At 54.0% G+C, this 23,354-nt stretch overlaps 1 protein-coding gene and 1 long non-coding RNA gene across 6 annotated transcripts in view; one reads left to right on the forward strand and one right to left on the reverse strand.

Annotated features, from left to right (window-relative positions):
• Positions 1-23,354, reverse strand: part of DAGLB (diacylglycerol lipase beta) — a 23,831-nt gene continuing 477 nt past the window's right edge. The window contains exons 2-16 of one of the 3 annotated variants that reach the window (XR_009733614.1): positions 21,759-21,910; positions 16,331-16,502; positions 14,951-15,209; positions 14,155-14,277; positions 12,943-13,070; positions 11,547-11,673; positions 10,357-10,440; positions 9,804-9,881; positions 7,065-7,145; positions 6,856-6,983; positions 4,359-4,427; positions 4,202-4,274; positions 2,818-3,059; positions 1,984-2,709; positions 1-1,635 (exon numbers count right to left, since the gene is read on the reverse strand). Coding sequence is in view for 2 of the 3 variants with exons in the window: in XM_061402197.1 (XP_061258181.1) it covers positions 2,511-2,709; positions 2,818-3,059; positions 4,202-4,274; positions 4,359-4,427; positions 6,856-6,983; positions 7,065-7,145; positions 9,804-9,881; positions 10,357-10,440; positions 11,547-11,673; positions 12,943-13,070; positions 14,155-14,277; positions 14,951-15,209; positions 16,331-16,502; positions 21,759-21,910; positions 22,408-22,439 (1,947 nt within the window). In the remaining variant the exon portion in view is untranslated. Of the gene's footprint in view, positions 2,710-2,817; positions 3,060-4,201; positions 4,275-4,358; positions 4,428-6,855; positions 6,984-7,064; positions 7,146-9,803; positions 9,882-10,356; positions 10,441-11,546; positions 11,674-12,942; positions 13,071-14,154; positions 14,278-14,950; positions 15,210-16,330; positions 16,503-21,758; positions 21,911-22,407; positions 22,530-23,354 lie in introns of those variants that run through there. The other 2 variants (XM_061402197.1, XM_061402196.1) reach the window with 2 other exon arrangements.
• LOC133238756 (uncharacterized) overlaps positions 7,141-23,354 on the forward strand; it is a 21,092-nt gene continuing 4,878 nt past the window's right edge. Inside the window, exons 1-3 of one of the 3 annotated variants that reach the window (XR_009733618.1) lie at positions 7,141-9,575; positions 13,245-13,301; positions 13,390-23,328. This is a non-coding gene — a long non-coding RNA (uncharacterized LOC133238756). Of the gene's footprint in view, positions 9,576-13,068; positions 23,329-23,354 lie in introns of those variants that run through there. The other 2 variants (XR_009733616.1, XR_009733615.1) reach the window with 2 other exon arrangements.

Below are 23,354 nucleotides of genomic sequence, written 5' to 3' on the forward strand. Positions count from 1 at the left end.
GGTTTTTAAAATTTTCTTTATTCTTTTTTTAATCAAAGATAAATAATGTAGTTTAAAGACCACATCTAAAGGTTTGTTATGAAAACAGTAGTCTTTCCTTTTCACACCCTCCCCAGAGGGGTCTATTTTGAGTTCTTTTAAGTAATTCTTAAGTAATTCTTGATACTTGAGACTCCACAGTATGTCTGAATCATATGCTTTTCTCTCTTACCAGGTCACTAGTTTATCATAAAAGGATGTAACAGCCAGATGGAAGAGACCTTAGAGGGGCAGGTGCGGGGGAAGGGCTGGGGGTGTGGCTCTCCTCACTTCTCCACAGGCTCACAGACGGGAAGTGCTCCAGACCCTGCCCCTTGGGGTTTTCTGGAGGCTTTAGTTCACTCACTGGCCGCTGGTGATTGATGGCACCTCCGCTTCTACCCTCCCCAGGGCTCAGGTTAAACCGCGTGCTCTTATTCCTTGTATTTTTGGTTCTAGCCATCACCCATGACATTCCCACCCTCGACACACCTTTCCCGCTCCTTCGATACAGTCCTGCTGGGTGGCACTGGTACCTGGTGTCTGCGTTGCCCCGGCCACGGAGATGCTCAGCCGTGTGGTGAGGGAACCTGCCTTCCCTGCAGTCCGTGGTTTCTTAGGGACAGTCGTTGGTTTGCCTGGTTTCCTGTGTACCTGATAATCTAACGCTGATCTCTCCATCGGTTATCTGGATCTTTCCAGACGGTCCATCAGTTTTCATTTCCCTAGAGGCACAGAGCCCTCTGACCACCGCTTCTCTTAGCATTCATCTTTTATCTTCTGTATCTTGACTAAGGAGTCATTTCTAATTTACTTTCTCATCTTGATGGATTTTCTAGGCGCTTCTTGAGAAATATGTGGATTGTCTATTTTTGAGCTCTTATACCCAGATACTTTTTGGTTGAGTCTAAAATTCCAGGATGAAAGTAACATCTTTGGCTTTTTAAGAAGCTCATTTATCTGGCTGTGCTGGGTCTTAGCTGTAGAATGCAGGATGTTTTCACTGCAGCATGGAACCCTTCGTTGTGGCCTGTGTGAACCAGCCCTCACCAGGGATTGAACCCGGGCCCCCTGCACTCAGAGCACGGGGTCTTAGCTTAGCTACTGGATCACCAGGGAAGTCCCTCTTCTGACTCTTTAAAAGGACGCCCCCTCCCCCTGGTCACCTCTGCCCTTCACTCTGGAGGGCGAGGTACTGTGTCTCCGCATCTCACGGGGTCTGCCCGTGTCATCGCGCGCATCTCACGGGGTCTGCCCGTGTCTTCGCGTCCTGGGCGGGTCTCTCTCCTGACCCTGTGCCCAGGGGGCTCCTCTGTCTGGAAGCCCATCCCCCGCATTCAGGCGTTGCTTTTGGCCTCCATCTTGCATGCTCTTCCTGTCCAGGAGGTGTTTTTCGATTTCTAGCTTGTGGATCAGGCTGTGGCTGCAGCACTCTCCCTGTTCCCAGGCTGTAGCCAGGAGGGTTTGAAGCTTCGCCCAGGTTTGTTTCTCTGGGTCCCTTGTTCCTCAGGCGGCTGGGCAGTCCCCGGCTCGAGCTTGGACACTGAAAGCTGACAGCAGATCTGACACCGAGCAAGCAGGTGGGTCAGGGGCCCAGGATCGCTTTCCTTCTTGCCGCTGGGAATGTGCAGGGATTACATTGAGAAATGAAAGTGATGTGGCATTTTAGTCGAAGTTTTTCACGTGAGCTTTCACACGTTTTCAAAAGCCAGAGTGGTATGCCTCTGACAGCTGCCTGGCCTGAGGGCGCTGGCGGCCCCGGAGGTCTGCAGGTCTGGAAGCCGAGTGGGAGGCACTGAGGAGCACTGACCCGGTGCCCCCGACCGCGCGGCGGGTGAGCCAGCTTCTCCCGCTATCCCTCTGGCCAGTCCCCCAGCGTCTGCTCTGCCCCAGGCAGAGGTGGCCGGGGTGTCTCTGTAAACAGGTTTGTTCTGTTTTTCCCACTTCACCCAGAAGTCCCTTTACCTCTGGCCATCTCCTTGTTCTGTCCCGTCCTTGTGGGTCTGTGCTTTCTAAACAAGTCCGCTTACTGCCACTTCATGGGGTTTGCGTCAGGGGTGGGGTACAGTCAGATGCCTGGGCCGTGGAGAGCTGCAAGAAAACTGGAGGCTTCGTGTGTGTTGATAGTGGACAGAAAAACACATTCAAAACGTGACCGGTAAAACCACCCACAGGCTGACCTACGCGTCGTAAGGCAGGACCCAGTCTCCGAAAGGGTGGCCCCAGGGGCAAGCGCTTACAGGTCCATTAGGGTCTAAAGCCCGATGCCCAGAAGCGGCAGGCCTATGAGCAAGGGTGCCCTGCAGCTCTCTGCACACCTGCCCATCACTCAGTGCGCTCCTAGCTCCTGCGTCTGCAAATACTGTGAGCAAAAGTGCTTCTCAAATTAGTCACGTAGCAGACCCTCGACTTCTGATCGATGCGAATCCACCTACTGGCCTCGTCGGAACCCCAGTGGGGTCCACAGTCCGAGCAGCTCCCAGTCGCCCTGGTCATGCCTGGTCCACGCTGGAGCCTCCCTGGGCCGGGCAGGAAACGCAGGCAGCCCTGTCGGACACCACGTGGTCCAGGACCCTCATCAGGATGTCTGGCATGTGGTCTGTGAGCATCTTGGGGCCGATGAGTATTCTGCTGAATTCTGACTCGTGGGCCCACCTCACGGTGTACCGAGCGGCAGGGGAGCAGGAGCAGCTGGAGGAGGAGACGCGAGCCCGTGAGCGCCGCCTCACGCGTCACCCCACGGGCTGCCTCTTGCCGCTGGCGGGTGACGACCGCGGGGGCGGGGGTGCCCACACTCACCTCCCTGAGGTGCCTTCTTCCTCCAGGTGGATGATCCTGCCGGGAGGGTAGAGTGGCGGGTACTTGGTGGGCGACTCGAGCGGGGACTCGCTGGAGAAGCTGTAGGCCGGGGACCCGTGCACCAGCAGGCTGTGCTCCCCGAGGAGGGGCTGCGTCAGGTCGCCTCCATCCAGCTCGGTGGGAAGGTCCTCGGGGCTCCCTCCGAACAGCTCATACCAGCACCCGCGCAGCAGGATCTTGTACTGCAGGGAGAAGGGGGGCGGCCCGCGTGACTCCAGAGACCCCCTGAGACTCGGGAGCTGGGGTCTGGGGGCGGTGACCCCACAGCCGCGAGGTCCAGCGTTCTAGTTTCTCAACATGAGTCTTAGCAGTGTGGCAGGCAGGGCCCAAACTCCAGGGTCTCTGAGGCACTGATGCCATCACACTTGAACCAATGTTTAGAAAACAAATTCAAGCAGATTTGGGGGGGGAATGATCTTCAATTCTTTTAAGGCAAGTCCGTAAACCAGTTTTTCCCTTAAAAACATATATATATATATGTATTTTTTTTTTTAATATGCAGGAAGTGATGAGAAAGTTTGTTTTTTACTTTAAAATTTTCTGATTAGCAACAACAAAAAATTCACAAAATGAAGATGTTAAAAAGTAAAAATCATCTCTAATCCCATCTAAATAAACCACATTTTGGTATAATTTTTTTTGGTCACAGCTATGTATACTTTGTCCCCTACCCCGGCTTGAATAGTATTCTAAGAGTCATTTTTAATCTTGCCCTTTAACAAAAAAAGCTCTTCAGTACATTACGGGTAGCCTTCTCTACTGGTAAACCTAAGTGTACTTGTGGCCTGAGCCAAGAGGCTGCAAATCTTTGGAGACGTGGTCAGACCAGACCAGCACAGCTGTCTGCACACTGGCAGGGGACAGGCCCACCCAGCCTCAACCGGTGTGAAGGGCAGGAGAGCCCGGCCTGCAGCCTGATGCTGGGGGGCGGTGGCAGGGGGGACACGACACTGTCAGCCCTAACCTCAGGATTAACTTCAGAGCTTAGGTAGGACAGCCCACAGCACAGCAGGACCAGCGCCTCTTAAAACTCTGGCAGCCTTATTTTCTCAGCTTTGGGACTGAAGGCATCAGAATGCTATCTGTCAGGACAGGACTAAAGATGACAAAGAGCAAATGACTCAGCCAAACAGGGATGGTTCTATCGAAGCATTTAATCTGTGCTTGCTTAGCCATCTGCCTTCCGGGCGTGTCTGTGGTCTGTGAGGGAAGTGGAGGAGTTTCTAGCAGCATCAAGAGCCCTGGACTGCAAGGCTCTGAATGAGAAACAGCCTCCGGAGGCCCCAGACAGCCGGGTGGGGAGGCCCCAGGGCCCCTGAGTTACCTTGGGCTTGTTGCAGTGGGCGATCACTCGCAGGATCCTCCGCTTCAGATCTTCCAGGTTGGTTACACTCAACCTGTCGAGCAGAAGGCCAGACTGAAGCTCGGCACTCGGCCTTCCCCGCCAGCCCGAGCCCAGCTGGGGCGGCCAGCATGCTCACCTGGGAATCACGTCCTTGCCCAGGACAAGGGACACGATGAAGGTCTTGGAGTATTCATAAAGGGATTTGCTGAAATAAAAAAGTTGCTTCAGGGAGGCTTCCAAGAGTAAGTGAGTTAACTGCCAAGCCAGGGAGCGGTCAGTGTCCCCAGAACTCAACTCTTGTTCTCCATCCTCTAGAGGAGGAGAGAAATGAGACTGCAGTTACAGCAACTTGCTGAGAGTCCTAGGTGTCAGCACCGAGCAGACAAATAAGGGCCTTAACCCAGTGTGGTGTCCATAGTCAGGAAGCGGGGAAGGGTGGACGTGGACGCCTCCTACGGGCAGGAGTGGCGCTGCGTGTCAGCAACAGGGAAGGACGGGCTCTTAGTGAAACCGTGCTGAGATGCTGCGCTTGCTGCGAGGGGAGGAAACGTAACTGAATCACACTATACACAAAACCACAGAATTGAACAGATCACAGACCTAAATAAAGGCGAAAGGCCAGACTAAACGGCTTTTAAAAGATATGACAGGAGACTAGCTCTACATCCTTAGCACAGAGATTTCTTAAATAAGAGAGACCCAAAAATCATAAGAGAACGACAAATCAGCGTTAAACAACTCATAAGCTGAAGACTTAAAGTAAAAAGACATCAAAGAGTGAGTGTATTTATAACACATACTTGCAACCGATGAACAGCCGAGGTACTGAATACGTACACAATGCAAAAATAAGGTACACAGAGAAATGGACGGAAGGAACTTCATCAGAGTGGAGACGATAATTGTATGGAAAGACGTGGCTTCATCACGGAAGTGTCAAACAATGGAACCTCACTGTGCACCCATCGGACTGGGAAAGAGGTTTACATCTGACACTGAAGTGTTGGTGAGAATGTGGAGACTGGTGCACACTGGTGAGGGTGTGAACAGGAGCAGCCGCTACACAGAGCCGGCACACACTCCAGGACCCAGCACAGCCCAGTGTCTGTCGCCAGCAGAACAGACGGATGGTTTGTGATAGATGATGAAACGTAACGAGTATTTACACAATGTTTTACAGGCATCAAATATGTGAAATAAAAGGGGAAGTAACCAAAAGTATAATTCCATTCCTCTAAATTTCAAGATCACGCAGATTCAAACTATATCATACTGAAACATGTACACAGGTGCTACAGCTGTTTTTAAAGCACGGGAAGGACTTCGCTGGTGGCCCAGGGGCGGAGACCCCAAGCTCTCAGTGTAAGGGCCCCGGTGCAATCCTGGTCGGCGAACTAGGTCCCACGCGCCACAGCTGAGACCCAGGGCAGCCAGATAAATAAGTAAATTAAAAAAAAACACAACGTAACAAGCACTGCCCCGGATGTGGAGGAAAGGGTATGACTGCATGATGCTGGTGGGCACATAAGCTGGTGCAGCCACTACGGAAAACAGTATGGAGCTTTCTCAAAAAATGATCCAGCAATTCTACCTCAAGGTATTTATCCAGAGAAAACAAAGACGCCTGAAAGATCCCTGCACCCCCACGTTCACTGTAGCACTGTTTACAGTAGCCGAGACGTGGAAACAACCGACTTATCCGCTAATGGATGAGTGCATAAAACAGATAAGGTGTGTGTGTGTATAAAACGGAATACTGTTCAGCCATAAAAAACAGTGAAATCTTCACTGATGTACGGCAGAAACCAACACAACACTGTAAAGCAATTATCCTCCAATTAAAAATTAACAAAAGCAAAAGAATCTGTGCTTTTGTTCAAAATCAACAGGCCTGTTACTGTAAGCAACTTTGGTGTGTACTTAACACCAGTATGCTTATAATAAACATGCTGCACTCTGTCTTCACCTAAAAAAGAACAAAACCTTGCCGTTTGTGGACAGCATGTTTGGACCTGAGGACAGTATGCTCAGTGAAATAAGTCAGAGAGAGAAAGACAGATGCTGTAAGATCTCACTTACATGTGAAAACCGGAAACACAAACCAAGCTCAGGCACACAGAGGAGACTGCTGGCTGTCAGGGTGGGAGGCATAGCAGACGGAGGGAGTTGAGAGGGGGGTGAAACGGGTGAAGGAAGGCACAAACTGCTGGTTGTAAAGTGAGTGAGTCCCTGGGAGGTAAGGCGCTGCCCGGCCACTGCAGTTAACAGTACTGTCCTGCATGTGTGAAAGCTCTTAAGCTCTTGTTAAGGGAAGAAAAGATTCTGTAACTGTTTACGACGCCAGATGCTAACTAGACTTACTGTGGTCAGTTCACAATAAGTGAGCATCTGACCGTGTTTCACAGCCGTAACTACTATCACGCACGCCAGTTAAAGCTCAATTTGAAGACGGGCCTCACGCTGCACCGTCTAGGGGGTTATAGCCGTGGTCCAGAGACCCATGAAAGGCTGGCCCGTCTTTTTTCAACCAACAATGCTTTGACACAGACTTCTCCTGAGGATGAGGAATTGTAACTAAATTGCAGACAAAGTACCAGTTTGACCATTTATCGTAAGTGAAGGGAAAGGAGTACCTGAGCAGCCCCCTGGGCGGGGAGAAGGCGTAGCACCTGACCTGCGGGTACGGGCTCTTGAGCATGAGGGCCAGCAGCGCCGCGGCGCCCGCGCCCAGGCTGTGCCCCACGACGACCAGCCGGTACTCCTGGGGGCGAGAGCAGAGAGGTTAACAGCCGAGAGAGCAGACAGCAGAGAAGGCCAGAGAAAGGAAAAGCTGAAATCTCACAGGTGCAATGCTGAACGCTTGGCTCAGAATCCCGTCGTTGACGAGTCGGCGGTAGACGTATCTGGCGGCCTGAGAGATGCCCTGCAAGTGCAGACACAGGGAGCTGTTGGTTGTCGGGTGTGGCAGGACTACATGGGCCCCCCTCTGTGACTCTGTCCCCCCACGCAGGATGGGCCACCCTGGGACCAGCAGCCTCATCAACTGCCCACTGCTGTGTTCCTGGAAGCTGGTGTGGAGCCTGGCGTAGAGCAGGGGCGCGAGAGGTATTTCCAACAACCAAGAGGTGACCTCAGGAACACCTTTCCGAGTCAGTGGATGTCTCTATGGCTTTTCCTGGAGCCGCACAGCATCTTGCTGTATGGACGTCCCACAATTTACTTTCGCCAAGTTCCCAGGGTTGGTCAGGTTTAGATTATAAGCGACTGATCTTTTAAAATGATGGCAAAAAACCAAAATTCTAAAATCGCAAACAGTGATGAAGCAGCCACCATTCCGGCAAAAGCCGTGCTGAAACCACTGGAAGTAAGTTCTAGGGAGGTCAGTTCTCAATTTCCAAAAATAAAGTACAACTTTCTAACAAATACAGCTGTTCACAAAACAGACTTCTTGAACATTAAGTAGTTCCAATCGAGGAGGGACAACCTTGTAAACCAAAAATGTTTTCAGGACGCTTCCTACATGACAGCACAGGACTCCAGGCCCGGCAGCCTGATCTCCAACAGGATGAAGCGGGGGAAATTCCACATGAGATGGGACTCTTCTGGTGGTGCCGAACGCTACTGCACGTTCCCCAGCCCGTGACTCTGTAGCCCTGTGAGCACAACGCGGACCCCGGCATCACCTATGAGAAGCCAGGCGGTCTGGGCCACCGGCCAGAGCTCCCTTTCCTCCCACGCCTGCCACGCGGTGAGGTCGACTTCCGCCAGCTAGGCACCCCTCAAGCTGTCTGTCCAGGGCAGCCAGAGTCACATGGCATCTGGACCACAACTTGGCTGGTGGTGGGTCTCCCTGGCACATGCGTTACGGGTGACACGCCAAGAGGATGTTCAGCCACACAGCCTGGACAGCGTCGGAGCCAGAACCAGGTGCCCAGGCCAAGAGCAGGGAACAGTCTCACCCTCAGCCCCTGAGCAGCTGTGCTCCTGGCTGGAGGGCAGGAGCTGTCGCTGGGTGAAAAGGTGGCGGAGGCCTCGGCTGAGCAGCGTCGCAGCACGAAGCCTGGGTCTGCGGCTCAAACACGTTTAAGAACAGAGGCAAGACACCAAGGCCGCTGGGCTCTGAGGGCAGTTGGCTGGTTGGTAGGTCTCTATACTACATCTTAAATTTCTTATTTTCCTTCACGCACATCTAGTAATAAACTGGACTTTCCTGTGAAATTCAGGGACAAAAAGACAACTAAGGGTTAATGGGAAAGAATTCACATTCCCAGGACTGTGAAGCTCCTAACTGGTAGCAGAATGAAATCCAAAAGCCTGGATCTGCTCTGGAGTGTCCCGGCACACACACAAAACCCCATAAACCCTCAAAAACAGTAAGAACAGAAAACCCTGGAAAGAAAAAAGCTGTCCAGACAGGACACGGGGCCTCAATTGCCAGCAGCCGCACTCTGGCAGGAACATACACTTTTATAAAAACTAAGCGTTCTATTTAAAAAATGATCACTACAGGAGCAATATGTTGTGGTTACAAATCACACATGAACGTAGAAGAGCAGCGCAAGCCCAGCGCCCTCCCCCCTGATTCCTCAGGGCTGCCCTTCAGGGAACCATTCTGGACGTCCCTCCATCTGCAGCCTCGTCAGTCATCAGGTGAAAAAGTAAAACTGCAAAGACACCACCTCACCCCACCAAGGGCGGCTCCGTCAAGAGTCTCGCCGAGGACATGGGGAAACGGGAACCCACGTAGTTTGCTGGCGGGGATGTGACATGGTGCAGCTGTGCTGGACGACAGCTTGGGGGTTCCTCGAAACCTTCAACGGAGAAACAGCAGGAGGCCCAGCCACCCGGCCTCCAGGCAGATCCCCCGGAACAGAGAGTGGGGACTCGAGCCGTTAGCTGCACAGCCGTGTTCCTCACGACAGCCAAAGGGAATTCTGACACGCTACTGCGTGGGTGAAGCCTGAGAATACTATGCTCAGTGAAGTAAGATGGTCACGAAGAACAAATATAATTCCACTTACGCGAGGAACGTAAAGCAAGCAAATTCGCAGACAGTAAAATGGTGGTTCCCAGGGGCTGGCGGCTCCCACGCCCCACCCCACCCCCAGAGCGCACAGTCACAGTGAAACGAGAAGTGGGTATTGTGACATCGCGAACTGCGGAAGGAGCTGCAGGAAGTGCTGAGGCTGTGGGGGCGCCTGCCTCTCGGGAGGGTTGGGGGCGCCTGCGTCTCGGGAGGGGCCCTGGGGCCCTGCCTGCGCTGCGCTGCACTGACGCTTTCTTCACTGTGGTCAAGGACTGCCTCAGTTACAGGTGAAGAGGCACTCAGATGCCCACTCTGACACTTGTTCCAGTAAGTGTGTGGCTGCTGGCAAGTCACTGAGTCGCTGTGAACCTGCTTCTTTCTCTTAAAAATCAAAAGGAACCCCTCAGGGCTTTGGGGAGGTCGTGCCGCATGGCACTGGGCATCAGCAGCCTTCGCTACACGGAAGTGTTAAGAGGAAAGGCTTGGAGGGGAACTGCCCCGACCGCTTTGAGTGCCCCCGACAGAAGGCTCCAGACCACACGCCCCCAGCCCTACCTTGTGTGCCCAGCAGTCCTGCGCCTCACACTCAATGTCGAGGGGCTCGCTCTCCGCAGACAGGTCCGTGAGGATGTCCTGAAACAGCGTGTGGGGAGAGGCCGTTGGCCGCGTGAGGCGGGGGGTGGGGGGGAGTGCCAGGTGGCAGGACGCGCCTGAGGGACCCGCGGGCAGTCGAGCTTGGACACTGGGGAGGCGACACGGGGTCGGGCCAGCGGACACCCAGAGCGCGGGGTGACTTTCGACTGCATGACTTCACTTAGTATTCTTTCCGGCTTTGGGTGCAGAAAATTCAAGGGGAGGGTCACCAGGGTCAGGGGCCTGGGGAGTCAAGTGGGCAGTCCCCTGGGAGCAGCGGGTCCAGCTTGCCAGTGTTAACTTTACAACATTTCTCAGTGAGAAGGAAAAGGCTTCACCTGCTTTTCCAAGGGCCCGCTTCACACCCTGGGCCCGCTTCCCCGGGGCGGGTGCTGTCACGGAGGCTTCCTGGCTCATCTCCCAGCTCTGGGCCCCGCCCGCGCCCCTCTCCCCGGCGGGTGGGCGGGCTCCGTACCTGCAGAGACATGGTCCCTCTGATGGCCACCACCACTGACTCCTTCCTATGGTCCAGGGCCACCAAGAAGGGGAGCTCGTACACCTGGGGGTGGAGAGGACGGGCGTCAGCACAGCCGGCCCTTCGTCCGCTGAGCGCCCGGCACCCAGTCCTCCCGCTGGTGCGGGGCCCAGCAGACACCCGCAGGCGGTTGGCACTGGGGACACCAGGGGACGGTGCCTGTGCCTGGGGAGCCGGCGTGTGTCGGAGCCTGGCGACCTCACCTCCCCGGAGGCCCCCGAGAGGGGCTCTACGCGTGGCGGTGTAAAGGCGTCTTGAAAGAGCCCCCAGAGCAGACACGAGCCTTCTGTGGAAAATTGCCGTCTTTAAGCCCACCGGCCCTTTCACCAGTGATCACTGAGCAGTGTGATCACGGAGCGGCGGTCATCACCAGGGGCTCCAGGCACCCGCACCGAGCTGGGCAGCAGACAGAGGTGACGTGAGAACACGCCTTCTCTGTACGCCCACATGCTCTGACCTCAGCAGCGTGGTGTGAGATGTTCCCACGCCCCAGATGGGTCTACACTGCAGGCGTATGGGAGCCCACGGGCTCAAGTACAGTACACAGGGGTCCCCCAAACTGTCTGTGCACTGCAATTGTGGGGGCTCCTCCTGAGCCGGGCTCCCACAGCACAGCTGTGGCCTGGGCTCCAGAGATGTGAAAGCTCCCCGGGAGAGTCTCCTGAACAGCAGACATGAACTGCTGTGCTCCCCGAGGTTCTGGGCTCTTGGCGCCGCTGCAGACCACGCAGGGAGCCATGAAGCAGCACAGGACAGCCCCTGGCACCAGACGGACCGGCTGCTATGGGTTCGCTAACCTGCCCGGCAACTCCGAGACCCTCCCGAGTGGGAGGCCTGCTGCCCAGTATGAACACCATGGAGCCAGACCCAGAATCGTCAGCGACTAACCCCTGGCACCCGTGTGGGGCTCCCGCCAAGTGCAGCTCACGGCTCTTCAGTAGAAGCTGTCTGCCCATCTCACGCTAACCCTGGGGAGCATCACGGGCACGCGTGAACCCGCCGGAGCAGCACGTGAGATTTGGGGGTGAGCGTGTGTCTGTGTCCGTGTCTCCGCACATTTTCCCAGGGGACTCGTGTGTAACCTCCACCAGAACCCCAGAGGACCCAGAGGAAGGCGCGGCCCGCTCTACCTTGTCGTGGAAGCTGATGTGGATGAAGTCTCGGTGCTGCAGCCCCGTCGTCTGCAGGATGGAGCTGAAGTGGCAGTTGAGCTGATCGCCTCCGACCAAATCGTAGTCGGTGGTCCTGCGTCTGCAGCTGGAATGGGGGCAGAGGTGTCGCGGCTGCGCCCGGGAGACCCAGCCCGCCGGCCCGTCCCCCAGCAAATGCGAGGACTCTGAGGACAGTATTCACACTCTGTCTGGCTAACCTCTAATGGCTTTCTGAAGACATTTACTCATTTATTTGGCTGCACTGGGCCTTAGCTGTGGTGAGGGATCTTTCGCTGGGGCATACTGACTCCAGTTGTGGCACTGGGGCCTGGCTGCCCCACAGCACGTGGGATCCTAGTTCCCTGACCAGGGATTGAACTTGCGTCCCACGCATCGCAAGGCAGATTCTCAACCCCTGGACCAGCAGGGAAGTCCCTTTAACGGCCTTTAAATGATACCTATGTACGCTTCTTACTAGAGTCTGGAACCATGGTAATACTTAACGTGTTCAAAAAATAAACCAATAGGGATGGGAAGAGACCCTAACCTCATCAGGAACGGACAAGCCAGCATCATCGCCTGGTACGAGGTACCGAGAAGGACACACGCTCTGCGTGGGGCATTCCTGCCGAAAATGTGTAACCTGAACCACTCGTGAAGAAACCACGAGACAAAGGCAGAGTGAACACTGTCTTACGACCCACGAGACTGTCCTTTTCAAAATGTCAGTATCATGAAAGATATGAAAAAATGACTGAGGAGTTGCTCCAAACTGGAGAAAACTAAGGAGATGTGACAGCTCAGTGCAACACACGATCCTGGACCGAAGGAAAATGTGCTACCGAGGCTACTCCTGGGACAGTCAGGAAAACTGAATAGCTGATGGCAAACTTGCTGAATTTGACATTTGTCCTGTAATTTATGTCGAAGAGAGACCTCGGGGGGGCATCCTCCATCCCCCTTCTGATGTCTATGTCAGAAGTTTTCTCTGTCCCTTTTTATACTCTAATAAAACTCTGCTACACAAAAAAAAAAAAAAAAAAAGAAGAGAGACCTCGTTCTTAAAAAACACAAGCTGAAGTAACTGGGGAGAGGGGCATGATGTCCAGAACTCCGTTTCTGATGGTTTTTTCTCGGGGTGGGGGGGGGCCGCATATGTTTATGGAGAGGCACTGACACAGCACACGGGACAAGAGCGAGCTGCAACCGGGGCTCCAGACATAGGACGCGGGAGTGGTCAGCACTGCACGTGTAGTTTCTGAGATATTTCAAAATAGGAAGAAGCTTTTAGAACAGGGGAATGTGATTAGAAAGTAGAGTCGGGACACCACAGCAAGCGACCTCGGCAGGGAGGTGGAGGCCTCGCACGACCTACCAGTCTCCGCCGACCCGGCAGAGCCCCGTGAAGGGGTTCCTGTAGACGTAGAGGGGCCACCCGTAGGCGGCGGCTGCGAACTGCATGTAGTGGTGGCAGTTCTCCAGCTCTGCGTCCAGATCGGCCTCCTGCGGGGCAGAGAAACAGCCTCCTGTCAGGGGAGCCCGTCACAGAGAGGGTCGGCACTGCCCGCCCGCCTTGGATTCTCGTTTTACGTTGGAGTGTGGCTGGTTTACACGGCCGTGCTGGTTTCAGGTGTACAGCAAGTGATTCCATTACACACACACTCTACTCTTTTTCAGATTCTTTCCCCACATCAGATGTTAGAGGACATCGAGGAGAGCTCCCTGTGCTACACAGTAGGTCCTTGCTGATTGATCTCTGGCAGAACATGCTATGATCTTAAACCCGAACTCAAATTCCTGATTCTTCCCTTTCTTTCTTCAGGGAATAGACCTCTTGGAGGACTTCTGTTGGAAAAACTGATCCCTGAATACAGAAAGAACCCCCTGACTTTTTTGGCTGTGCTATGTGGTATGTGGGATTCTAGTTTCCTGACTAGGATCAAACCCACGGCCCGTGCACTGGGAGTACAGAGTCTTAACTGCTGGACCACCAGGAAGTCCAGACTCCTCGTTTAGAAGAATGCACAAGTTAGCAGCAAAAATCCCTCGGGACTTTGCAGCTCTGGTGAAATAAGCCCGTGACTTCCTGCTGGATGCGCGTGTAGACACCATGTGTAGCAACAGGGGCTGCTGGGAACCAGGGGCTTGAATGAGCGGCTGAGACAGACAAATGATCCTCGGGCAATTTTCTCTTTCAAAAGCACAGAAATCTGTGGCGGAAAAGCAACCACCAAACAAAGTTGAATTGCTCCCCAGGCTTAGAGGAAAGAGTGCATGCACTCTGGGAGAACCTGGTCCCATCCCAGAAGGAAGTTTTGATGTGCAGACAACAGCCAGTTTCCTAAAAGAGAATGTTTGGCGGGGGAAAGAAACACACGATGGGTGGTGGGCTGGCCAGGAGTCGGCTCCCCCACCTCACGGCCAGGGGATGCGGAGGGGCCTCGCCTGACAGGCGCCAAACCACTGGCAAGTCCACACATCAAGACGCCAATCACTGTTCCTAAAACTGGTGTTTTTTTTTTTTTTTTTAATTTACAAATAGGTATAAATGTCAAAAGGGCACAACCCAACAGAAATGTAGGCTTACCTGGAAGGGCCCGGGGGAGTGGGTGACTACCTCGGTGGGCTCCGGGGGGCTCCGTGCATGGTCCTGCTGCTGATGGAGAAGGGCGAGGCCGGCCGCAATGTCGCTGGGCACCAGGTCCGTGTCCTGGATGGGAAACCACTGCAGGTCAGCACCTACCCGGCGGCAATGGCCACGAGTCCCCGAGGGCCCAGGTGTACGCAGCTCACACGCACACACACGCGCGCGCACAGAGTCCCAAGTGAACAGACGTTTTTGAAAATCCTTCCCTCTCAGGACGCCTGCACGTGAACCTGGTGTTTCTTACTCTCCTGCCCTCAGACTAAACCCACTGGGGGACATAATCACATCATTGATTCCTATCCTCAGATTTCACTTACGTGACTCAGCTATTTTTAATCTATGACACATGCCCATAAAGCAGGCAAATGTGCCCTGTTTGTAGTAACAAACGGTGCTAGTCTCGTTTACACCCTTGCTGCTAGAGATGCTGAGGTCTTGTTGAGAAGGGCCCACGGCAGAGGCTGACAAGCTTGGGCTCATGCTCGCTGGGCAGGGCCAGCCTAAAAAGACCCCCAGACTGGGAAAGCCCCAGAGTCAGTCTGCGGGGCCTCATCTGAGCCTCTCCTCCCGGGACAGGGACAGGGAGCCCCCCACCTCCCCCAACCCCCAGAGGACTCGCCCTCGGGAGCTACGTTCTGTCAACAGGGAGACGGGCTCAAGACGCGGAGAACTCATCTGCCCCAAAGAAGCATTCACATAACAGGAGGAGGAGACGGAGCAGACCCCGGTGGCTTACTGAAAAGTAGGTTGAGAAAAGTTCTGCCGTACTCGAAAAGGCGACGCGAGTGTGGTCGTCCCGGCCGATGCAGCAGCACAGCAGCCTGACTCGCGTCTCCCACACGCCGGTCGCCGCTGTCCTGAGGCCACTCAGCAGCTGGCTGGACTCTCGGCTGTCCAGGGGCTGGGGGCCCAGGGGGGCGCCCGGGGCCGCCTTGCCCCCCAGCGGGTCGAAGACGATGAGGATGGTGAGCACGGTGGAGGCGATGATGAGCCAGCTGCAGGGCGGTGGGGGGGCGGGCTGAGACCCGGGTCCTGCAGCCCCTCAGCCACGTGGGGCCAGGGCGCCTTTCCGGGGGGCCATCTCCTGCCTCGGGACAGCTGGGGCTCCAACTACCAAGGAAGACAGGGAGCTGGCTGGGGCAGGCAACTTGGTTCCTCGAGAAAGTTCCTTATGAGCCCACAGCCAACTGAGGCCTGGCGAAGAATGGAGCCCCCAGAGCCACAAAAGGAAAAGGGGGCTGCGTGGTGGACAGAGCCGCGGCCAGGTCCAGAAGCCCCTGCCCCTGACCGCGGTTTACTCCCTGGGGCCCCAGGGCTCTGCTCGGAAAAACCAGGGAAGCTTCTTGCACTCGGGCCATGCACGAACGGCTTTCATCCACACACTGCACTCAGTCGCTGCAGTTGTGTCCAACTCTTTGGGACTCCATGGATTGCAGCACACTGGGCTCCTCTGGCCATGGGATTCTCCAGGCAAGAATACTGGAGTGGGTTGCCATTTCCTCCTCCAGGGGATCTTCCCAATCCAGGGATGGAACCCACGTCTCTTGAGTCTCCTACATTGGCAGGCAGATTCTTTGCCACTAGCGCCACCTGGGAAGCCCTTTCATCCGTATGTTTCAATACTTCCAGGCTGCCCGCGATGCACAGGGCACCGTGGGTGCAGGAGCGTGTGTGCTTCAGGAAGGTGACCCGGGAAGGGCCGCCGCAGCCTCGGCTGCAAGGCTCGAGAGTGTGGCGGGAGCCCCTACCCTGACTCACAGCCCGTGGGGCAGGGCTAGATCATCTGTACGATTTTTAGCTGGAAAAGGCAAAAGCCTTGCTCCAGTGGATTGTGCTCTGCGGCAGTCCCGCACACCGTGCAGCTTCCTGTCCCACTTGTAGTTCGTGCCCTGCTTTGGTCTCAGGCTTCTTCCCTCTTCTGAGGGGCTGGAGGGCATGCACAAAAGTGGGAGCTGGCAAGGAAGGGAACCACAGCCGGAAGTGTGCGCTGGACCATGAACCATTCCCGCCTCGTGTCTAACTACTTCAGGAAGCCTGCACGCCACCAGGGTCCCTGCAGGGACCCCACCTCGAGCACACCTCGGACGAGAGCCCGCAGGAGGAGACGGGACCTCACCTGACCACGACGGTCGCGATGATGCCGTTGCCCACTGTCCGGTCACACTGAATGCCATCTGCGATCCAGGCGGCCCCCAGGGATGCCCAGACCATCTCTGGCAGGAAGAGCGCCAGGCGTACGTACAGCAGCTTGGACATGGATTTCCGCGGTCCTGGATTACAGATGGTCCCTGGAACACAGAGCACGTCCATGCTGCACACTGGCCTCCGCAGGGATGGGGCGGCTCCTTTCGGCAGAAACACGGCGGCCGCAGCACAGATCTGTGCTGGCTGCACCCCCGCCAGCGGCGTTTCTACCCGTAACTGGGAACCGCTGCCTACCTCTGAGAGTGAGAGGCAAAGCGAGGGATACGAGGCGTGACAAAAGCTTCAGAATTATTTCTTAGACTCATTGGGGCTTAAAAACACTTCTGGGAGGACTTCCCTGGTGTCCAGTGGTTAAGAATCTGCCTTTCAATATTGGGGACATGGGTTCGATCCCTGGTTGGGGAACTAAGATCCCACATGCCCAGGAACAAGTAAGCCCACACACCGCAAGAAAAGATTGTGCTTTCAGCCACCAAGACCCAATGCAGCCAAAAATAAATAATTAAAAAAAAACACACATACACTTCTGGGTTTTCTAACTACACTGACCATAAAGTCACGTTCCACATCGGGATACTTCTGAGGGCAAAACGAGGCTCTATTAACAACTACGCCAGGACAAGCAACGTGAAACAGATCTGTCACAGGCGAGCAGGGGCAGGCGGTCACCCAGGCCTCACAGCCGGGAAGGTCCAGGACCACCTGTCACACCGCCCACCCGAAACGCCTCCACCCTCAGGACGACTGTGAAGCAGTCACCACCCCACTTCACAGATGAGGAAGCAGAGGCTCACAGAGCTCAGCAAGCACTTTCTAAAGCCAGGTCCGCATGACTCAGGCTCTCTGCCTCACCAGCACCCCGTGGGCATCACTCTTGGGAAGAGAACAAGTGTGACCCGGAGACCACTTGTGGACGCCCACCACCGAGACACAACATTTAAAACTGCGTTTGTAAGACAAACCCAAGTATCATTAACTCTTGGTGTAAAACACCAGCTCTCCCCCTTCAGGAGAAGTTGTGATAAACACCAATTTCAGCGTCAAAACCACCACACAATTCAAACAAAAGCAGTAACTGAAAAAAAACACAACCCTAAGATTTCTGAAACATAATTTGATAAGAAAACAGCTTTGAAATTCCCAAAGCTACCTCCCACTAGAACGAATTACTGAGGGTCACGTTTTAGAACACTGGACGCCATCAGGCCTCACTGAGGCCACAAAGCAGAAAGTCCTAAGATAACTGATACGGCTGCCTCTCTCCCTGAGGGGCAAGGAGTGCAGGTCTGCAGAAATCCACCCCGTCTCTAAAGAGAATTATCCTGTAACAACGGCCAACCACCAGAGAGAAACAGGAAGGAGGATCTGCTCACAGCCTACCCCGGAGGCCAAGGATCCTGAGGAAGGGGCTGCTCGGACACTGCACGCCCGGACCCAGGACCCCAGCCCCTGGCACCGCCTGAGTGGGGCAGAGACAGAGGCGAGGCGGTCGGAGACGCGACTTCCTGCGAAGGGTCCAGAAAAGACAGGAGACGCGGAAAAAGCCTCTTTTTTATGTGCATGCTTGCCTAGGGAAACATCTTGCTTTTATGCCAACCTTTATTCTCCCCTCGGGGCAGTCAGCCGCCGGCTGGACATGGTGCTGCAGTGGGCATCACGAAGACAGTGCCCAGAATGGATGGTGTGACCGCGTCCCCGAACACGATGGCCTCGACACGGTCTCGAGAGGTAACCCCACTGCCCCTCCTGAGGCAGGGCCACGGATGCGCAAGCCACAGAGGGCAGGCCTGGGTCACAGAGGGCGAGGAGAGCAAGACTTCCTCAAACTCAAGCCAGACGTGGCCAAGGGCACACCTTGACCTCGAGGGCCTTCTGTCAAAACACGGTACTCGCGAGGGTGGTGTGGTTTAGTCGCTAAGCCGTGTCCAACTTTTTTGTGACCCCATGGACTGTAGCCACCGGCTCCTCTGTCCGTGGGATTCTCCAGGAAGAATACTGGAGTGGGTTGTCATTTCCTTCTCCAGGGGATCTTCCCCACCCAGGGATCGAACCCGCGGCTCCTGTACTGGCAGCTTCCTTATCACCGAGCCACCTGGGAAGCTCATGAGGGTGGATCTTCCCTAATTAAACCTCCCACATAGTTGAAACAAGAGGGTTTCATCAGGGAGTTTTCAAATCAAAACTAGAAACCTTATAGTTTCTACTAAGGTAATGAGCTGAAATTACACCCCTACGTTGCTAAGAGAAATTCTGACTTCATCCAGATGGCTCATTTAACTGAAAGCCTTCAGTCATCATCTCTGTTGGGATGGTTACTCCACTTGTTATCTGACTTGAATCATCCCATTTGCCTTTTTTTTTCCCCTTAACTTTACAGTATTTGTCACTGAAATTTATGTAACATTGTTAATAAAGCATACAATGTTATTTATTGGCAATTAAACTAACATGTTTTTTATAAAATCCCATCTTTGGTATCTTTATCTACAAGCATCAGAAACTCCAACACAGGCTGGTTTAAAAACCAGCAGGACCTGTCCTGACTCAGAGGACTGGAAACGCAGGGCATGGCTGGCGTGGGTGCCCTCCTAGCCCCGGGGGGAGGCGGCAGATCACTCCTGCAGCGTCTCCCCAAGGACAACACACTGCTTCTGGATCTTTCCCAGGCAAGCAGGGGAGGATGTCCTGGAGCTTCCCGGGGACTCCCCAAATTTCACTGGCCCGATCCAGGTCACACGTCCAGTCCTGAACCAACCACCGACCCCCGAGGATCACTCCAGCGTGGGGCAGAGGGCAGGCGTCTGACACTATGTGAGCAGCCGGGGGCAGTCCTAAATAAAACTGGGTCTGTTTGGAGAAGGCTGTCGGCTGGAAAAGGGATCCACCCATGATACCCCTCACCCAGCAGACGCTTGCCGAGCCCTGACGGGTGAGGTGGGCCCGGTTCGCCTGGGGCATGAGGTCATCCATCCCTCACGCGGTGTGAACGTGGCCTTACACCACCAAACATCTCTGAAGGAAAACGTTTAAGGGGGCAAAAAAAGTGTATCCTTAACCCACTGCGGGGCTTCCCTTATGGCTCAGCTGGTAAAGAATCTGCCTGCAATGCGGGAAACCTGGGTTCGATCCCTGGGTTGGAAGATCCCCTGGAGGAGAGAAAGGCCACCCACTCCAGTCTTCTGGCCTGGAGAAGTCCATGGTCGGTAGTCCATGGGGTCATAGAGAGTCAGACACGACTGGGAAACCTTCACCTTCACTAACCCAGCGTTACAGCCATCACCCTGGCACGCGGAACAGACTGCCGTGAGCAGACTGTACAGGACAGCCGGAGACACAGCCTGTTCCGCAAGGACACACCCTGGAGGCTCCATCTTTCAGAAGATCCGACCGCACTCAGAACCTCCACGCACGCATCCCAGCTCCCTCCTCTCCTTCAGCCTCGGCACTGGTGCCATTCCGGACCGGGCGTCCGACTAGACGGCAGGACTGGGACCAGGACTGGGACCGCCTTCATCCAGACCCCACGCACCCATGTTCTCAGAGCTACGTGAAAATACACAGCGCTCTAGTCTACACGTTACTGCGCGACTCGCCACGCGCCATGCTTCTGGCTCGTCTGGACCCTGAGGTCTTGTTCTCACGAAACACTCCGCCTAACACTGCTCTCTGTATCTCCCACCATCTTTTAAGTTTCAGTCTATGGTTTGGAAACGTCGAGACCTGGATTCCGTCCCTGGGTGTACCGGCTACTTCCTCCCTCGCAGTCCTCTCACCATCATCTACGCTTGGGCATTCCTCCTACACTCAGGCAGCAAACACACCCTGAAGCACGCTGGATGGCAGCCCTCCAGGCAGCCCTGCCTCTGACTGATGAGCTCTTATTTACTGATGCATTTCTTTAGCAGCCAGCAGACTGCTCAGCTCATCCTGCAAACCACAGTAAGCGACAGGGAGGCTTTGCAACGTTTTCAGGCATTCTCAGCTAAGTGGCTGTCTGCAGAAAACGGTAACAGATAGAAGAAGTTATTAAGAAGAGACGTAACTTTTGGGACTTGCCTAGTGGCCCGGGGGTAAACAATCCACAGGCCAGTGCAGGAGACACGGTTCCATCCCCGGTCGGGGAAGACCCCACATGCCACAGAGCAACGAACCCACGCCCCACGACCGCTGAGCCTGTGCTCTAGGGCCCAGGAATCGCAACAACTGAGCCCACGTGCTGCAACTACTGGAGCCTGCGAGCCCGCGAGCCATGCTCTGCAGCGAGAGAAGCCCCTGCGACGAGAAGCCCGCGCACCGCACTAGAGTTGTGGCAACAGGAGAAAAGCCTGCACAGCGGCAGAGACCCTGCAAAGCCACAAAAAATGCACTATCGCACACAAAAAAGAGCAGCCATGTAACTCTTACAGCTTATCAATGAAGGACAAAGAACCCGATTTAAAATTGGGCAAAGGATCTGAACAGTAGTTTCTCCAAAAATGATATGCAAACGGCTACCAAGCATATGAAAAGAGGCTCAATATCATTAGTCATCACGGAAAAGGGACTCCAAACCACAGCGAGGTACCACTTCAGTAGGACGGCTGTCCTCAGTCAGTCAGATAATAAGTGTTGAGGAAGATGTGGAGAAACGAGCCCTCGGGAAGTGCTGGCGGGAAAGAAAAATGGGGCAGCTGCTTGGAAAACAGGCTGGCAGCCCCTCAGAAAGTTAGAGTTACCGTATGATCTAGCAGTGCCCCCCCAGGTACGCATCCAAGAGAAATAACACATAACGGCTATGTCAAGACAAGATGCGATGTTCAAAGCAGCATTGTGTGTAACAGCCAAAAAGCGGAGACAACCCAAATGCCCACCAGCTGACGAACGGTTGGGTAAACCATGTATATCCACTCAGTGCAGCATCATTCAGCCGTAAAAAGCAGTGAAGGGGACTTCCTGGTGGCCCAGTGGCTAAGACTCCGTGCTCCCACTGTGGGCGGCTCTGGGTTCCATCCCTGGTCAGGGAACTAGATCCCACATGGGACAACTAAGGCTCTCAGAGTGCCACAATAAGACCCAGCACGGCCAAATTAAACAAATATTTTAAAAGAGAAAGTGAAAGTTGCTCAGTCGTGTTTGACTCTCTGTGACCCCATGGACTGTACAGTCCCTGGAATTCTCCAGGCTAGAATACTGGAGTGGGTAGCCTTTCCCTTCTCCAGGGGATCTTCACAACCCAGGGATCGAACCCAGGTCCTCCCGCATTGCAGGTGGATTCTTTACCAGCTGAGCCACCAAGGAAGGCTCTGCTTTAAAAAAAGGAAAGAAAGAAAAGGTGTCCAATAGAAAAGCCTCATCCTTACCTTTCATGCTGACACACACGATGGCTGACACTGTGCCTATGATAATCGCCAGGAGGACGAGGAGCACGATCAGGTAGCTGCTGAGCAGGACGCCCCCCGGGCAGTCCAGCTTCCCTCTGTGCATGAGGTACAGCATCAGGATGCCAACCCACCTGTAGAGACATGGGCAGGCTCAGAAATGGAACCCAGGGAGCCGCTTTGCAAAACATGACGAACAAGGCCATGTTCACTTTGGAATCTTAGTCGGTCAGGAATCTGCCTGCAATGCAGGAGACCGGGGTTCAGTTTCTGGGTGTGAAAGATTCCCTGGAGAAGGAAATGGCAACCCACTCCAGTATTCTTGCCTGGAGATTCCCGTGGACAGAGGAGCCTGGCAGGCTACAGTCCATGGGGTCCAGAAGCCAGACACAACTGAGAGACTAAACCACCACCAATAAAAGATTTACTAAATCAATTAAGAGTACAGCTCTTTTTCCTTTTTTTAATGAATTTCATACTTTGCTGACGGCATTGTTTTTATTCTATGCCTATTGTAATACATTTATTACTTCATTTATTTGGCCTTGCCAAAAAATTCTGGCATGCAGGATCTTTGCTCCCCAACCAGGGACTGAACCTGTGACCCTACAAGGGAAGCTTGGAGGCTCACCAGGGAAGTCCCTGTAACACAGTTAAAGCCATAAGCAAGCAATTTCAATGCAAACTCCTGGGAAAAAGGCCCCACTGTGACTCTGAGCTAAAACAACAAAGTATATGCTTGTTCAGTTATCAGCAGAATTTTTACTTCTGTGTATTACCATGTAATTGACAACAACACATCCTAACCTGCTGTGCGCAATACAAAAACAAGAGATTGGGAAACAAGCTACGGGAAGAGTCTCCGTGGTGACTACGATCAACTTGAAAGGACCAGGGCTGTGGACTCCTAGGTGTATTTCGCAATTCAGTGCAGAACAATGAAAGGAAGCATTAAGCAATCCAAGACCACGGTGACTCACCACTGGGGTTATTTCAGAATCAGGAAGAGAGCATCACTGCGCAAGAACCTAGTTTTAGGGGGTTCAAGGCCAGAAGGGGAACTGGACTAGGTAACTGTGGTTTTGTCAGTTTTGTAACATTATGATTCCATGTTTAGAAATAAAACAGGTAATGATCTCGGTAAGACGGGCTCTGAAAATTACAAAAGGACTAAGAAGCAGCTCATAATATTTCACATTGTTAAGTTTTTTTCCCCTAAAGAATCTAAATACTTTTTTTTTTTTTTTTAACGTTATCAGATATATATATATAGGCTGCGCTGGGTCTTCCTTGCTGCGCGTGGGCTTTCTCTAGTTGGAGCTTGCGCTGGCTTGTCACTGCGATGGCTTCTCGAAGGCGGAGCACAGGGCTCTAGGGCGTACAGCCTTTATTAGACGCAGCTTCTGGGCTCAAGAGTTGTGGTGCCTGGGCTTAGTTGCTCCAGACATGTGCGATCTTCCACGACCAGGGATTGAACCCGTGTCTCCTGCATTACTCTTTGCTCAGACCCTTTGGGGACAGACTTCAGGCGCCCGATTCCACAGACTAGAGAGTAAGTGCCAGTCCCCCGCGGTCCTG

The sequence above is a fragment of the Bos javanicus genome, chromosome 25, assembly GCF_032452875.1.
Source record: "Bos javanicus breed banteng chromosome 25, ARS-OSU_banteng_1.0, whole genome shotgun sequence".
Classification (NCBI taxonomy): Eukaryota; Metazoa; Chordata; class Mammalia; order Artiodactyla; family Bovidae; genus Bos; species Bos javanicus.